Below are 17,394 nucleotides of genomic sequence, written 5' to 3' on the forward strand. Positions count from 1 at the left end.
TTGACCTTATTGCGTCTGGAGGAATCCAGTGCGGTGATGGTGGGTGCTGCAGTTGACCATGACACATTGCATTAATGAAAGTGCCCATTAGCTGCATAAACATCTGATTGCTTGCCTGTTGCTGGCCTTGCATAGCCTTGAACCTCCTTTCTTCAGCCTCCTGTTGTGTCCTCAGACGATTCTCAAAGGCTGCACTCTCTCTTTGGCATCTTTCCTCAGCCTCATACATTTCATCTAGTTGTCTCTTCTGCTGAGCCATGTAAGCCCACTATCAACCAGACAAGCTTTGGCCTTGCGCTTCCTAGCTTGAGCCCCAGGAATGGCCAGCCTTCCACTGCTTCCTAAACTCTGCCCATCAAGGCTCTTGCTGCTCTGTGGAGCATCGCTGACCTCTGCATCAGTGGATGTGCTCTGGCCACTTGGTTCTGGATCAGTGGATGTCTTGTTTGCATTTTCTCCTGTTGAAAAACAAAATCAGAATCAGATTTATTGCCAAGTAAGTTTGCACATACAAGGAATTCGTTTTGATGTAGTGGTGCATAACTATCAAAAAATAGAAGGTAAAAGAAAAAACAAGTATCTATACAGTGCGCCATGTTAGATGGGATGAGTTTACAGATGTGCAATATAACATTATGGATTTCACATTGGAAAATTAACCAGCCCCGAATTACATTATGTTCCAATAACGGGACAGCCCGGAGGGGTTTATTCCAGTTATACAACGGGTTACCAACAATGACTAGTGTGGATATCAGACATGCACTCACCATTTCCACCAGACTCAACATCTCCAGAGTAGCTGCTACTAGGAGCCGGGGTCCCTGAAGCGGATGTCTCTTCATAGGACTGGACAATGTCCACTGGACAAACTGTCGGCCTTGTCTCTAGGATTTTGTCTAATTCGTCAAACCAGACATTTATTCTTCTCTTCTCCTGAACTGCCACTTTTGCTAAGGGCATCTCGTACCTTTATGTACAATTGGCGAAGTTTTTTCACTTTAACTCGGCACTGTTTGACGGACTGGTCAAATCCCCTCTCCTTCAGCCATTCGCTAAACATTTTGAAGACTTCTGAATTTTTATGCGTTTTTTCGAGCAGTTGGGATATATGGTCGTCTGCCCAAATTTAAAGAAGGCAACGTATTTTGTCGCTGCTCCAGGTCAACCCTCGATATATGTTGCTTTACAGCTAGCTGCTAGCAATTCTGATCTTTACAAAGCTCTTCCTCAGCCCATAATGCACAGCGCAGCTGGCTACGGGAGCTGGTTTAAGTCCAAAAATGCGCAATGTTTCCTGCAGTTGGGTCAGATCGAGGTCAGATCACGTTCATGCCACAAATGAACCGTACCAGAGTTTGTTTCTAACCGGACCGAGACCACCTCTTCAACAAGGTCTCGGTCTGGTTGTTTTGGTCCGCACCCGAGTGTGATTGCTGCATTCACACCTGCCCAAATGAACTGCACCAAGGGGGAAAACAAACCCGAGTTTGATTCAACCGAACTAAACAAGGCAGGTGTGAAAACGCCCTAAGTTACAGTTTGTTTTTATAACGCTGATTTTATTTTAGTGGGGTGTTTGTGATTATAATCAGTCCTGCTATGTGCCGGAGTTCCAGATACAGCTAGCAGTCATGCGTAACTGGTGTTTTTATACTAGGGCATGTTTTACTATCCCATAATTTGGGGAGTAGTCTGTGTCTTTACCAAAATCTGAAGAGTAGTTTTGGTCCTGACTCCAGTCTGTAAGGGCAAAGTAGTTCTGGCAGCAGACAATGAAGAAAGGATAATTCTAGTACTAGTTCACTGTGCTTGGCTGAACCTGTGAGTCCCTAATGGCAATCCTAAATATATATCAATTATTTCAAAATGTATATATCTTCTTTAAGGGAGTGGGTGGGTTGCGAGGGCCCCCCAAGTCAAATTGTGCTTACAGCCCCCCAAAGGCTAGGAATGGCAGTGAAGCACTACATATATATACAAAACACAATAAATACATATTTAAAAAACCTCTTTAGAGAACTGTAAATACATATAAATACCCCCTTTTTAAATCAATGCAAGCTTTTTGTAGCATTACCTGTGCTCTACCCTGTGTGCACATACAGTGAGGGCCTTACCTGTGCAGTGTGCTTTGTCCTATGTGCCAGTACAGTAGGGGCTTACCTGTGCTGTGTGCAGGTACAATGATGTGACTGCACAGGCCTGTACAAAGCAGCCAGACACAGTGCTGCTGGTGCAGGAAGGCTCATGGGGCATGATGGCTGTTGCAGAGCAACAGGAGTTGAAACATATTGTGGAGTGGGAGGTTGATGAGCTGCTGGAACGGACCAACGCACTTAATTACAAGGAGTAATCTCTATTATTTACCATGTACACCTCTGAACTTCATCATAGATAATTTTCCTTGTATACAACTAATTTCTGTTATACACCAGACAACACATACACAATGAATGCACACCACTGATGTCCATTTATACACCATGTACACCACTAGCATATACTGTATGCGTAAAGTAGGCTTTGTACCTGGAAATCAAGGTGGGTTTTTCCTCACTCTATTAAAAACCAGTGTTCTCAAATGAAAATGCCATCAAGGGTGTTTGATGGCTGATTTAACATTTATTATTCATTGTTACAGTTACCTCAGTGAATGGAGGCATTTGGCAACAAGCAAGTCATCTGAGGCATGTATAGGTAAAACAACATGGAGCTACTTCATGAACTTCATCAGTGACCTCAAGTCTACTGCATCACACATTAAGTATTAAGGACCTATCTCACAATCAAATGCTCATCTGATTAAATATCAGGCTTTTCATTGAAATCCACCATGCTGGGTCAGGAAAAGTAGTTTTGGCAACCGGCATTCTTTGGTAGCTTTCATATTTAGATTTAATTTACTGGAACTTCCAAAAATGTAGATCTCGTTATATCAGGTACCCACACAAAACCTATTAAAACTCAGTTAAATACAAATTTTACTACTGAAAAGATGATAATTGAATCTCTCAAATATTAATAGATGAGATTATGTACTTATGAAACTAGAAATTATATAAATATTTGTAGGCGTGCTCATCTTGGTATATAAACCTGGTCGTTCTGTTACTGTAGCACTCAAATTCAAATTCAAATGCTTTATTGGCATGACATATTTAAAAATACATATTGCCAAAGCGTAGTGATAACAATAATCAACCACAGTAAGAATATATAATTAAAAAGAAAAAAGAAAACAAGCAGCAACAACAATAACAGCACAAATGACAGTAACATCTATTAACAGTATATCTATTAAATTAACCAAATTAAATTATTTTTAAAGAGTATTTTCTCAATAAGAGTATTATATATATATATATATATATATATATATATATATATATACTCATACATATACATACACACAAACATATATATATGCACACATACACACACACACACACACATTTATATATATATATATATGTACATACATACATACATACACACACATGCATATATACACACACATACATATGTTTGTTAGATGTTCACCGACTGTCCTTCAGGCTGTGACAGGCAAAAACATATTTAGCTGCGAGTGAGGCTGTCGGTCCTTCTTCTAATAGGACTCGCAGCTTTTGATCATTTGTTAGGGAGGGAAATTTGTTTTGGAATTTTGGATCTTATTAAAATATGTTTCCCTTATCAGTGAATATTTTTCACAATATAGCAGGAAGTGCATCTCGGTCTCTACCTCTCCTGTCTTGCAGTGACCACATATATGTTCTTCTTTGGGTAGCCATGTTTTTTTGTGCCTTCCTTTTTCAATTGCTAAGGTGTGGTCACTGAGCCTGTACTTGGTCAGGATTTGTCTCTGCTTTGTATCTCTGACAGAGAAGAGATACTCTGCCAAATTGTATTCTCTGTTTAGGGCCAAGTAGCAAGTAAGTTTATTTTGTGTTTTGGTTTCATTATTCCAGTGTTCCAGATAGGCATCTTTTGTTTGTGTGATTATTTGGTTTACTCTAATTTCTGGTTGTAAAGCAGCGCTGGTTTTAGTTGGTTAGTGAGTCATGACCAGCTGACTGAGAGGACTCTTTTTGGGTTTCAGATCTTGGGTTTTCAGTGCTCGAAATTGCATTGTGTCTTGGGGACTTGATTTGAGGTGCATCCAAAATTAAAGTGCTCTTTTTTAAATGTTAATTATCAATGGGTATCTGCCTAATTCTGCTCTGCATGCATTGGTGGGTGTTTTCTTTTGGATGTTTAGTATTGTAGTACTGTAGCACTCTCTGCTGGCAAAATACATTATGACAGCGTCTTTATGTTACTCCCAGAGACTGTCCGCAGCAGGTCCAGTTCTCTCAAGTGGATCCGTGTATGGGCTTGCAGAATCCGCTGTAGAGTGGTCAGGTCTGGACTTTCTGCAGCACGCTTTTTCTGTACATCTCCAGTCTGCTTGAGTCGGATCTCCGGTCGAGGAAAAATGAATATGAAATGTCAAACTATACAACATATTACCTGACTTTTCGATTTACATGTGGAATGTGTCTGTCACCGTCCTAACAACGTTATTTAATAAAAAGGTCAATTTAATACGAGTTATTGTTTTGCAGACTTGATAAGACCATTGGGTTGCACGAGAAAGTGAAAGTTCGAAGTACCAAAAGAGGGGGCACCCGGATTTGAACCGGGGACCTCTTGATCTGCAGTCAAATGCTCTACCACTGAGCTATACCCCCAACTTAAAGTCATATGCCTAAACAAAGGTTATTTATTATCATGTTACCCTTGCTATGATGTCGTTTTTAAAGACAATATGGCATTATACAGCATAAATATACATTCATGAAAACAATACCAGTGTCAACTTTAATCACTCTAATACGCTACCGCTCTCTGGAAATGTCGTCATAGATCACATGTCTGGAACATTGACCTCATGACCCGGAAGTGTCTGTAATAGATCCTCAAGTTTTTTGCAGGACAGAGCAGCAGAACTTGGTGTTAGATTGTCAGAGATGGTAATTTTTAGTTATTACGTGCTTTTTGTAGTATCTGACGATGTGTTATAAACGTTTAATTTCATTTATAAATCATAAGATTAACTTCTCGCAGGTTTATTTCATTGTTTCCATCAAATAATTTTGGAATCTGATTAGTCACTGTCCATAGCTCGGGAAAAGCTAGCTAACATTAGGCCCTGGTGTAAATCCGTTTGTTTTTAGCTAATCTATCTGACTTAATGTGCGGTTGATCGTTATATCGATATTTTAATATTAATATGTAACATTTCGCATGTGTGACATTGTGAGCCTTTCACATTTTTAGACCTTTGTACAATTGTTTATAACCAGAATTTTTTTCCGCTAAAATGAAACCGAAAGCTCATTGTATCATACACTGCATTTGGCATATTAACGTTAACTGTCTAGCAGCAGATTACAATCCTTTGATCATCTAGCTAGTTGAGTTAAGTTTTAATTAGCACTGCCTAGCTAGCTTGTGTCGTTAGAAGGTAATTAATAAAACCGCAACGAGCTTGGGTCAGATCCGCTAAGTAGCTGTAGCAGATAACGTTAGCTGAGCCTAATGTTAATTCATGTTGTACCTGAAAATAACGATAACTTTACTTGTTATTTAAGGACACAGATCGTGGTGATTCTTGAATCTATCTAGTTGGTGTGTAACCGTTGGACATTTATTTTCCAGCGCGGTTATGAGTCATTGCGTGCCGGCTAGCAGCCAGCGTCAACATCAGCAGTAAGCGTAATTGTTTAACAGTGTAAAAACGGTGTATTTTGCGCATCGTGTAATCACTTGGCTTTGTGGATTTCTGTTTTAGAATACCCGCGGTCTCAGGTCTCAGTTGAAGGACAGCGTTCCTGTGACTGGTTTGTGTCCGCAGGCCAGTGCGTACGGTGTTCCCGACACGCTTCGCAAGGGGTATGTTTATACTGGATCTGGCTGTATTGACACATCCTGTTTTTATTGCCCTGCCAGTGCTCTATAAGACGGGTTGACTTCTTAGGACCTTGTCGTAGCTATGGTACGGTACACTTAATTTCCTTGCTTAATGGACTGCTCATCTCAGAATGTTTTCAATTGCTTGCTTTTTGTCATGCTCTGCATATGCGGCGATGGTACAACATTATGTGCTTGAACCATGCAGTAATACTTAAGATTCTTCCATGGAGTGTTCATGACTTAGGCATGAATGTACTGCTATGCATAAATGAGTACGGTTGAATGAGTACTTGTGTACAGTTTTGAAAAGGTCTGTGAACTGTGTCTATTGTTTGGTTTCAGGTTTAGCAGTGTGAAAAATGACCTTGTGCCAAGTCACCCACTGGAGCTGTCAGAGAAGAATGTGAGCCCTGTGCAGACACCACCTCAAACACCGCTCTCTGTCTTTTAAAAAAGGGCTTAAATTCACTCCTTGTACTGCAGAGAATATTCTGGTTATCTCTTCTCTTGAGTTATATGCTCGTTTGAGTTTTTATTGAAGGCTTAAATTCCTGTAAATGTTGATGTGATGTACAGAAAGCATTATGTTACCAAGAACTGTACTGTGTGACTTGAAGAACTTGTCAGATACACTTGTCAGTGCCCAAGTGGTGCAGCCAGTAAAGACACCAAGTTTGGTATGTAGCTGACCACTTCTGTGTAGATTACAATCTTGATTAATCGTTTGTCGGTAAGTGACAAGTTACCCCAGTCATAAAAAGTAATAAATTATAAAAAGGCACAGGTCGGGGGTTGGGTGGATGGTGGTTAGTGGTGTGTTCATTGGGACGTGTGCATGTACATGACATGAGGACCACCCCTGGGTAGGTTGATCCTCTTATGCACCCCGGAACTCCACTGACCATGGCTCCAGCAGCTTTCAGACTGATTCATTATTTTTGTGCCTATTTTTTAGTAAATATTAAGAATCGAATAAAATACATGTTGTATGATTGCATTGTCCTATCTTGTAATTAAGAAAGAACACAAATAGTGTAAGAGTGGGTAGCTGATGGGGAAATACCTATCAACAAACAACCATAGACTAAAAAAATTATGTATAATTGAGTTCTGGTATGTTGTACTTTGTATGATGCATTTTCATATTGTAATTCATTGTATTAAAAAAACGCACAGGTCTGGTCCCTGGTTTTTCAGTGGTAAGGGGAGTGTAGCAGTTGGCACACTCTTGTTTTCTTTTAACGGCTGACTTGATTTGTCTAGATGTCTGTAAGCTGCATCATGCCCCTTTGTGTTGTCTACAGTTCCAGCTCAATCAGGACAAGATGAACTTCTCCACACTCAGAAACATCCAAGGCCTTCATGCACCCCTAAAACTCCAGATGGAGTACAGAGCAGCAAAACAGGTAAGCATTACTTGCCTGTTTTGAGAGGCAAGTAATTCTTCACTTACTTGCATTTTTTAAGGGCTCCCACGTATGTGTTTCAAGTTTTATTAAATGCTTGGTCCCTTGCCTTGTTTTCTAACATGTCCCAATTAAGCTGGTAAAATATGCCAGATTTAATATATCTGTAAAAGGTGACATTTCACTACGTGCTCCCAGAAAAAAAAATCACAAAACAAGCATATGTTTGGCTCCATATCTGAGATTTCAGTCAAAGCAGCTAATCATATTTGATCTACTGTTTGCATAAACACTCCCTGCAACATATATTTTCCTGTTCAGTGAGCGTTCTTGAACAATTGCTGTAGGTTGAGATTCACAGACGAACTGATCAGTCATAGAATTGTTACAAATCCATGTTTGATTTAGAAGATAATTACTTTTATGGTGCATTTTTAATCTTTTCAGCAAGAATTATAATCAGCTACAGTACTAAGAGGTTGGATGTGAACTCCAAATGTGTTTTACAGCTCTCTAACTAAGTAGCCTGGTATACTGTAGGTAACCTATAGTTTGCAAATAGATATAATGTTACCTTTTATGGAAATTCGTGTTGGAAAATATGGCACCAATTGGAATGCAATTTGTTCCATATTTTCCTTTACTAAGTTCCATACACACAGTCTTTCACAATAGTGATAATAAGGCAATCATGGATCAGCTCGAAGGGAGAGAGACTCACTGGATGTTGTTTTTTAAAAATGTTTTGCAAAAAAAATAGAATAAGTAGGGGCCGTTATGAGACAAATAAGCTGATGAAAGGTAGCTTGTTTGAAGTTGCATTTGACCCGCTCCTCTCACATTGGTGTCTCGGTTCAGTTCGGTTTATTGCTGCATCATATGTAGGACACAAAATAGTCATACGATGTGGAAAAAGTGGGCTTCCTTCAGCTTCATCTTGCATCTCTCCATCTTCCCCTTTCCCATTCTTCTATCTTCCTTTCAATCCCCCTCTACCCTGACTCCCCAACCCCCTCCCTCGATCCAACAGATTCAGCGGCTGCCGTTCTTGCAAAGCTCCAACATTGCCCTGGATACACTCAGAGGGAGTGACGATAGTATTGGCTTCGAGGACATCCTGAATGGTAAGTGGATTTGGCACCACTGCTCCTGCCCTTTAAGTAATAGTTCACTTTATGGGGGTTGTTTCAATTAGCCCAGGCAGTTTTATGTGGAATGGAAGATGTACCTCAGTCAGCATTATGGGTTTGTGGTCTAAATAAAGAATATGCACTTTTATTTATTCATTTACTTACTTATTTGTACACAATTATAGATTCATGTTTCTTTGAAACATACAGTGATTGATGGAAAATGTGCAGGAGAGGTTAAAAAACCACAGAGGGCTTATGCCCTGTTGAAAGACATTAAACATTCTGTTGGAAAAACAAACATACAATCTGTGTGTTTGTTTTCTGTATCTGTATGATACAGATTTGAAGTACATTGATACCAATAAATATTGATAAATAAGATTTTGGAAAATAGGCAAAGAGCTGGCCAGGGGATTAGAGAAGGTGGATATTCTACATAGTAGACAGGCTTTAAATGGCTTTTAATCATTTGTATTTTAAGAAATTTTGTTGTTGCGTTCGTAAACGCATCCCATTCAAAGAATATTATATAGAATTCTGCGAAACGTCATCACTACGCGGCAGTCACTCTGCCAGGAGCAGCATGAGCCTACCTGTGTGTGCACCTTGCACAAGTGTTGACGCCGAGTGTTCGGTACAGGAGCGCATATTTTGGATGAGAAGAGGAACCGAGTGTCTTCAGAAAGTGCAGAGATGCGTACTTCATGTATATTTGTTGCTATGTAGGCTATGAACGTTAATTGAAGTATTTAGGCCTAGGCTGTTTTAGCTAGTTTATTCTTGTTTGTCATCCATTAATAGCAGTGGCGGTTGATGAGCTGGAAATAGATAGGGTGGAAAACTTAGAACTGATCATTGGTCTCAAACTGTTTATTAATTTTCCTTGTTTAACAAGCTTGTCAATGATCTGAATAATCAATTTGCTTTCATCTCTTTCATGTCATGTTAGGGAGATTATATGACTAACTTTACGATGTAAATAATTCTATTCTATAATTCTATTACTTGCCTAATAGCCTAAATTAAAAGAACTGGTTATATTTGATGCCATTGAGTAATTTGTGAATTACTCACTATGTTGTTAATCAAGTAAAATGACTGTAAACAAGTAGAGACAAAGATTCAGTTTAAGGGAAAGTTTTCCGCCCCTTCAATTTTCAGCTCAGCAGCCACTGTTTTTCAGCCATCTTTGATAATACGGCAAAAATACGGAAGTGACTGAAGCCTCTGTTGATTTGTGCAGGGTTTATTTATTTCTTCTCCCTGTAGGGCCATGATTTCTTGTGCATGTGGTAGCTTACTTTGGCCTAAGTCATTATGATAGGGTTTTTTCTTATGCTGCTGAATAAGCAGATTATCTGTTTGGAAAAAAACGATTGTTTAAAGTCTCAGGCTACATTTAAAAAAAACGTGCATTATTCCAATCATCATAGAATCTACTTATTTTCTTGCAGAAATTGTTACAATTTTATTGAGCAAACCCGCTTGTAATCTGTTTTCAATAGCCTAATTCCCTCCACATAAGCTGCCCAGAGGCATTAGACACATAAAATGCAGTTGAATATCTGCATCTTTGCATTCATACTGCTCAGATATCATTGTTGGCCGATAGTGTTCGCATGGATTCAATATCGGTATTAGCACCAAAACATGCAGAACGGAGCATCCAATATAAGGACTTCAGGTGACTCTGAAGCAATCTGGACAACGGTGTTATGTTTCAAGCTGACTGGTTCTCAGAAACTTAAGTAATTACCTGGAATGCCTTTCATCTTTAAAAAATTGTCTGTGTCAATTGAAAATTTACACTAGCATAGAAATAATATCACAAAGCCCCAGAAAGTGAACTTTGGCTTCAAGTATAAGCAATTCTGCCTCCTTCTTTGAGGTTTACCATGTGGAAGGCCCTGCTGTTTGCACTGTTGCCCCCCAGCCAAGATGTGATCGAAAAATTGATTCCTCCCCATGCTAGGAATCGATTTTGAATCAAGCACATAATGCAATGATTCGATCTTCGAGATAATTGAAAATCTCCATCCCTAGTGAGTGTATGAAATGAAAACTGACTACTGTAAACCTCTGCCAGAAAACTTGATGTGTTTTAAATACTCTGTCAAAGTCTGAGCATCTGGAACTTAGACGAGATGAAACAGAACTGCTGAAATATGGATATATGTATTGATATGCTTTGACAAGGCACACATTTATGAACAGAGGAATTGTACATTAATAGCTCACATTGCCAACTACTAGCAAGCCACTTTACTAAAGAAACTATAGGCAGCTAACCAGTAAGCAAGCGTCTGTACATTTTATGCAACATCATTTCTGTGTTTGCCGAAATCTTACTGCATACACAACAATAAACAGATGTTTATAGAGTGCATAGGTGGCAAGCTACCGGTTACTCATCACTTATGGTCTGGCCTTTTCCCTGGTGATCTCGCATGGTTTTCTTTTCATACGCTAAAGTAACAGGGTAGTGATATAGGACTAAGTTTACATAATGCTGATGTAGATCTGGGGTGGGTCACTGGCGATGTGCCTGTTTATCGATGGGGCTCAATCTTGAATCCTTTCAATAAATATCAACTGTTTAAATGTATGACCTGTAAAGAATGTTGATGAGTGTGGTTGGTGTCTGTAGATCCAGCACAGAGTGAAGTGATGGGAGAGCCCCACATCATGGTGGAGCACAAGCTGGGTCTTCTGTGATGGGAGACGCCCAGCCTAAATGCACCCCACTTGTGTGTGACCGCATAACCACAGCAGATCTTCGCTCACCGCTCCCCATGTGCGCTACCACTCAGTTTTCTATGGTTATATTTCCTGTATTTCTAATAAAATTCCATCCTTAAATGAGTAAGAGTTGTCTGTTGTCAAGGGAAATAAATGGAATACAAATTGTTGGGCATGCGCTCATGTAAGTACTCAGAATCACACAGGTCTGCATGTAACTATACACATACGGTCTTGTGAAAAGGAATGTACAACCTCTTGCAGTTACATAGTTTTACATATTAGGACATAACTAACCCTCGTCTAGTCCTCACCAAGCCCTAACAGTAGATAAGTAACCATGTGACAAATAACACTCAACAGATTTTACATTGTCATTAATTAGTCAGCCAAAAATAAGCCAGCATGCAGAAGCCTTCTGTGGAAAAACTGCTCCCTGTGATTCGGCAGCTGTAGAACCACCTGTAGCGACGATTACCTGCCGTAATCATTTTCTGTATGAATTCATCAGTCTCTTACAATCCATCACAGGAATTCTGGCCCACTCTTTACAAAACTGATTCAGCTCATCAATTGGGTTGAGGTCTGGACTTTGACTTGGCCTTTCCACAACCCTGATTCTTTAGATTTTCAGCCATTTATTCAGATTTACTGGTGTGTTTGTGAACAGATTGCCTGGACACGTAGTGGAGGCAGAAACACTGGGGGTATTCAAGGCCCGGCTTGATACAGTGTTAGATACTATCTAGCTTTTAGGTAAACTAAGCATTAAGTACAGTTTAGTGGTAGGACTAGACAAGCAGTGTTGGGCTGAATGGCCTGTTCTCATCTTACGTTATGTTATATACACGTGGTTGTGCTTCCTGGTGATCAACTAATCGCATGTACTTGATTGGCAGCACCTGGCTCTAATTACCTTTTTAATTGTCACAAGCAGTTAGAGCAGTGGTTCTCAAAGTTGGTCCTGGGGGACCCCTGTATATGCTGGTTTTCATTCCAACCTCAACAGCAATCCCAGAATTTTAACAAGCTGTTAATTTTTCTTAATTAGGTGCTTTTCATGTTTTAGAGCTGGGGTCCCCAGTCTTATCCAGAAATGGCCAGTGTGGGTGCACACCTGATCCTGATTCTACTAATCAAGGTGCTTCACAATGACTCTAGTGATTGATTAGTAGAATCAGGTGTGTGCACCCACACTGGCCCTTTCTGGAACCCCAGCTCTAAAACGTGAAAAGCACCTAATTAAGAAAAATTAACAGCTTGTTAAAATTCTGGGATTGCTGTTGAGGTTGGAATGAAAACCAGCATACACAGGGGTCCCCCAGGCCCGAGTCTGAGAACCACTGAGTTAGAGTGTACTTTTTCATACGTGGCTTCTGCATGTTGGTAATTGGTTGAATAATTAATGAAGTAAAAAATGTGAGTCACATGAGGTTAGATTTACCTACTGTTAGGGCTTGAAAGAGTGTTTCTTTGTCTCATCACTGAATGTACATACAAGCACGAAAGTATCCATACTGATTTGCCATTGAACCTCTTAGCAAAGAACCTGGTTCTGCATCCTGTGTGATACAGAATGAGAGTTGCACGCAAAATGCCTAGCTGAAGCATAGGCTGTTTCCTGCCAGTTGTCATGCAAACTTGGAGAATTTACAGGGGTGACATTCACTGCTGGAAATGGTACTGCTCAGAATGCATTTGTTCTGTGCTACATGGCACATTAATTTTTTTGTTTGCTAAGTATTTATTACACCATTTGAATCATTGCTACATAAACACCCCAAGAATGCTTTTTGGAAGTCATATGTTTTAGGAAATCATGCTGTGCAAGATCTTCATAGTGTGAGCATTAGCTGATAAGGTGGGTTCAGTGAATGGGAAAGATATTTGTGTAATGTAGATTGGCTCAATTCCGTTAATAGGATTTCATCCAAGTGACCAAAATATGTTTCCATTACACACAGTGCTCATTCTACTAGGTGAGATCTGTCACATCTGCAGATTCAGTGATCTTTCAATCATCTGGATTGCTCAACTTGTTCACTGAACTGATCTGCATCAGATGAAGATGGTGGATTTATGCGGATTAGATGTCAATATGACCTCATAGAATGTAATCAATTTCCATTAGGTAAATTATACCTGCTCTATGGACCCAGAACCACATTTTCATTGGTCAATTCTCCAATCGGGAAGAAATAAATGGCAGTGTAGTTGACGGGCTTTTCCAGTAGGCATTGCTCTGATTATTAGAGCATTCTGCTTATTGAACAGGAAATTCACACTGAACAGTTTGCTATATTGTAACACTTCTCAGGAGATGCTTTGTTAGGGGTGTGTTGTCGGGGAAGGAATGTTGGCTCAGCTAGGTTGGTGGTAAAGTAAAGTAACATATGTATTGCAAGGACTTATGCATCTAACATAGTATGAAGTCCACACAATCACCTTGTCAGTCCCAATACGTGCAATGTTCTGAAATGAGATTGTTAAATCCAATTTCTGTTTTAAAATTACATTAAATGTAAATTAAAGTTACATTTTGGTGATTCTAACCATGGATTGTTTATACCACATTTCCAAAATTGTCAATGTCATGTAAAACTATTCCTTTTCCCCTTGTTGTCCAGATAAAATAAATATATATTCAACAGACATATATTTGAATCTGTTCAGTCAGGAGAGCCCAGTATATTCACACAAATCAGCTAGTTTCACTGTTGACAGTCCTCACGCAGGGTATTACTTTCTGTAGTAGTGTTGGCTGTTCGACATGACTCCTCCCTTATAAGTTATATACATCAGAGGCTGTTCAAGGGTTTAGTAGAGCACAATTGAATGTATAAAGTAAACAACCAATTTCTAATAATTATTTTAGTATAAGCCTCTTATGATGATAGAGACATAATTTCTTATACAAAACATGTATTTACAAATAATGAAAGATGTAGGATTATTGACAGAGTATACCAAAACACAATGATTGTCTTTTAATTTACTTCATACTTTCAATCCTTTTGTTATTTGAGGCTGATATACTCAAGTTCCTGTCTGGAGTTTTTTGTCCAGTATGGAATAGCTAATCACGTGGCCGAATGGTGTCTAAGCAGCAAGCTGATCCTGAAAAAACAGCCTCGCTCACAGGCTTCTCTCTGGTATAGGTCTGTTGGGTTTTTTTCAGCGGAACCAATATATATCTTTTTAACAGCAAAGACATTGAAGAAATGACTCTACAGATATTGAGCACCGGGGTAGAAGAAAAAAAAAAAAAGTAACAAATTGTATGAAGACCATAATTTATGTTTTTATAGCTTTGTGGTTAAGGTTGATACATTGTTCTAAATATTTGCATGTACATGAAAAAATAGTTTCTGGAGGGAAATTAGTATAATTGTGTTCAAGAAAATGATTTTTACCCTAAGAAACAGCAATATTCTTTTGAGATCTTCTTAATTGACATAATCATAAATATAAAACCAGAACAGTCTGGAACAAAATGCAGTCATAGAATAGAATTAAACAATAACCAACAGATTAATTATTGTTTCACTTTTAAGGAATCAGTCTTGACCTCAGGCTTACTAAAAGTTATCCATCATGAGTTATAGAATGAAAAGTTTTCCCTTGTTATAAAGGTGAATCCCAGCCTGCCAGAAAAAAATGTTTTTATGATGTATGCTTCAACACAAGAAGCCTGACTATTTAGAACATGGCCTTAATCTTTTTTTTTTTACACAGTACTCTTTTCCATTAGACAAACCACACTAAATTGGAAATAAATATTCAAGTTACATAGATTCTGACAACAATAGCTACATTTACTTTTGTGCCTTTGTGTAATGCTCGGTGATAATTAATTTGTGAAAAGCCCTATATTTAGTAAAATTTGATTAATTAATTAATTTTTTCATGACCAGATGTGAATCATTCCATCTGAGCCACCTGACAGTAAGTACTCCCCTTTATGGTCAAAAATTACGCTCTGCACGGCATCCTCATGCCCCACTAAACTGGTAACCTGGGAAGAGCCCAGATCCACCAGCTTCACTGAGCCATCATTACTGGCAACAGCTAGTGTCCAGCCCGAAGGGTTGAAAGCCACCTGGTTGCTGGGGTGAGGGCCTATATACACAGTTACCACAACAGTCGCCTTTCTGATGTCCCACAGCTTCACTTCCCCGTAGGAGTCACAGGAAGCAACAGCATTGCCTGGCAAGCTGAAGGATGCATGGTTGCAGGAGTGCAGGTGGCCATAGAAGGTCTGGGCACGCAGACCAGTGCGGGCATCCCATAGTGCCAGCGTCTTATCAGCGGAGCAAGTGAGCAGCGTGTTGGACAATGGCAGGAAGCAGACACTGTTGACAGAGTCCGTGTGGCCACGCAATGTATTGCGACAGCGTTGGCTGTGCAGGTCCCAGACTTTGCATGTGTTGTCCATGGAGCAGGAGGCCAGGAAGTCGCCACAGGAGTGGAAGGAGCAACCCCAGGTGGCATGGGTGTGGCCCTCCAGAGTCAGGACACAATGGCCCAGGGAGAAGTCCCAGACCTTGACCGTGGCATCGCCACTGGTGGTAGCCAGCTGGCCTCCATTCGGTTGAAAACTGCAGCCAGAGAGCCAGTCGCTGTGGCCCTCCCCTGTCATTAGCTCTTCCCCCACTGGCAGGCCCCACATCTTCCACAGGTGGTCATCACTGGTGGAGGCTGCGATCAGCTTTTGTGGGTGCAGGGCCAGGCAGCTCACAGGCAGGGAGTGGGCCTTCACTGAGCTGGTCAGGTGGAACACCGGCATTCTGGAGCCATCAGCAGGGTGCAACTTAACATGGGTAAGGAGTGGGTCTATACAGGTATCGGCAGGGAACTCAGAGTCCAGATTATTTGGGGCAATGCCTTCAGCCTGTGGCCTGGAGTCCTCCCCTGCACTGCCTTTCAGCCTGCCCTGACCATGCAGCAGGCCAGGCTCCCTGCTAGCTGAATGAGACCCTGCCGACAGGCGGTCTACCCCTTTGGCTGCTGTGTTGCGAAGGCTGACTTCCAGACCCTGGAGTTGCCCTAGAGCCCTATCCCTCTCCAAACTGACAAGCATCTTCTGCTTCAGTGCTGCCTGGTACTTATCTGTCAGCATCTGCATGGCCGGCTCATAGGAGGCATAGTGCTTCTTCAGTCGTTTGAAGTCCTCTATCAGTCTGTTCTTCTCCTGGGCTACGCGTTTGTGATGCAGGCGGTGAAAGTCCCGCTCCTTGCGCAGCCTTACAAGCACCTCGCCAGCTTTGAAAGCAGCCTCCCTGTAATCATCACGCTCCCTCTGCACATTTTGGAGCTTGTTGTCAAGGAGCTGGTTCTGTGTGTATGCATCTTGTACAATCCCAACCTGTTCCTTGTTCAACTTGCCCTTGTAAACCATCTCATACCACTCTGTCTGAAAACAGTCTAGGGTTTTGTGCATTCCCATTCTTACCAAAAAATTCCGTACAAAGTCATCCACAACCTCAGGTATATGGAATATTTGCTGCTTATCAGGTGTAATGCTCTTTGGCACTGTTCCTGTACCATCTGCGCGATCACAGAGCGCTTTCATTACAGCCCCCAAATCCTCCTCTCCTTCGGTTAGGCTCCATTCATCATCAATAGGAACCTCCTCAAACTCATAATGGTCCTCGGAGTCTTCAGGTATTGACACATTTTCAAGGTAGTATAGACAGTCTGTGAGTTCTTGTGGTGCTCCTTCGTCAGTAGCCATCCCGTCCACAACGATAGGAGTCGCAGTATGTTTACTGTTGCTATGGGCACCAGAAATGGGCCAGAGAACAGTGACACAAGTAACGCGAGAAGACAAAATCCAAAGAGAGCGATGACCAATGAAACGCGTCAAAAAAGTGTCACAATATGGCGGACAAGAGTAACAGAACAAGCATCTCGATTAGACCCAGAGGAGCATTTTTAAAGTGTTCCAGAGAAAGAAGTTGAAGTGGCTGCAGTTCCTGCAACTCAACTGCTGAAAAGAGCGCTTTGTATGAGAGAAACAGTAGACTGGCTAGGTCATAAAGCATACGCTATGCTAGAGAACGGTAGATTTTCCTGTTGTTGTTAGCTAATGTTACCTAGCAGCCGCAAAGACAACGTTATCGTACAATTTCTTTTTACAGTGAAGAATCCCTGCTTTG

The 17,394-nt window shown here is 40.6% G+C and overlaps 2 protein-coding genes and 1 non-coding gene across 3 annotated transcripts; 1 reads left to right on the forward strand and 2 right to left on the reverse strand.

Moving 5' to 3' along the window:
* Positions 1-4,661: 4,661 nt before the first annotated feature.
* On the reverse strand, positions 4,662-4,733 carry trnac-gca. Its single transcript has one exon. It is a non-coding gene; the product is annotated as a tRNA-Cys (tRNA).
* A 165-nt stretch (positions 4,734-4,898) lies between these two features.
* pomp (proteasome maturation protein) lies at positions 4,899-11,360 on the forward strand. Its single transcript, XM_035415944.1, has 6 exons — positions 4,899-5,015; positions 5,837-5,937; positions 6,301-6,361; positions 7,263-7,364; positions 8,395-8,488; positions 11,145-11,360. Exons 1-6 carry the CDS (start codon positions 5,013-5,015, stop codon positions 11,210-11,212), a joined length of 429 nt encoding a protein of 142 aa, XP_035271835.1. The 5' UTR covers positions 4,899-5,012; the 3' UTR covers positions 11,213-11,360.
* Positions 11,361-14,556: 3,196 nt separating this feature from the next.
* LOC118224566 (sperm-associated antigen 16 protein) lies at positions 14,557-17,080 on the reverse strand. The gene has a single exon (XM_035412086.1). The coding sequence runs from the start codon at positions 16,968-16,970 to the stop codon at positions 15,141-15,143; it is 1,830 nt and encodes a 609-aa protein (XP_035267977.1). The 5' UTR covers positions 16,971-17,080; the 3' UTR covers positions 14,557-15,140.
* Between the last annotated feature and the right edge of the window lie 314 nt (positions 17,081-17,394).

This window comes from Anguilla anguilla, chromosome 4 (genome assembly GCF_013347855.1).
Source record: "Anguilla anguilla isolate fAngAng1 chromosome 4, fAngAng1.pri, whole genome shotgun sequence".
Lineage (NCBI taxonomy): Eukaryota > Metazoa > Chordata > Actinopteri > Anguilliformes > Anguillidae > Anguilla > Anguilla anguilla.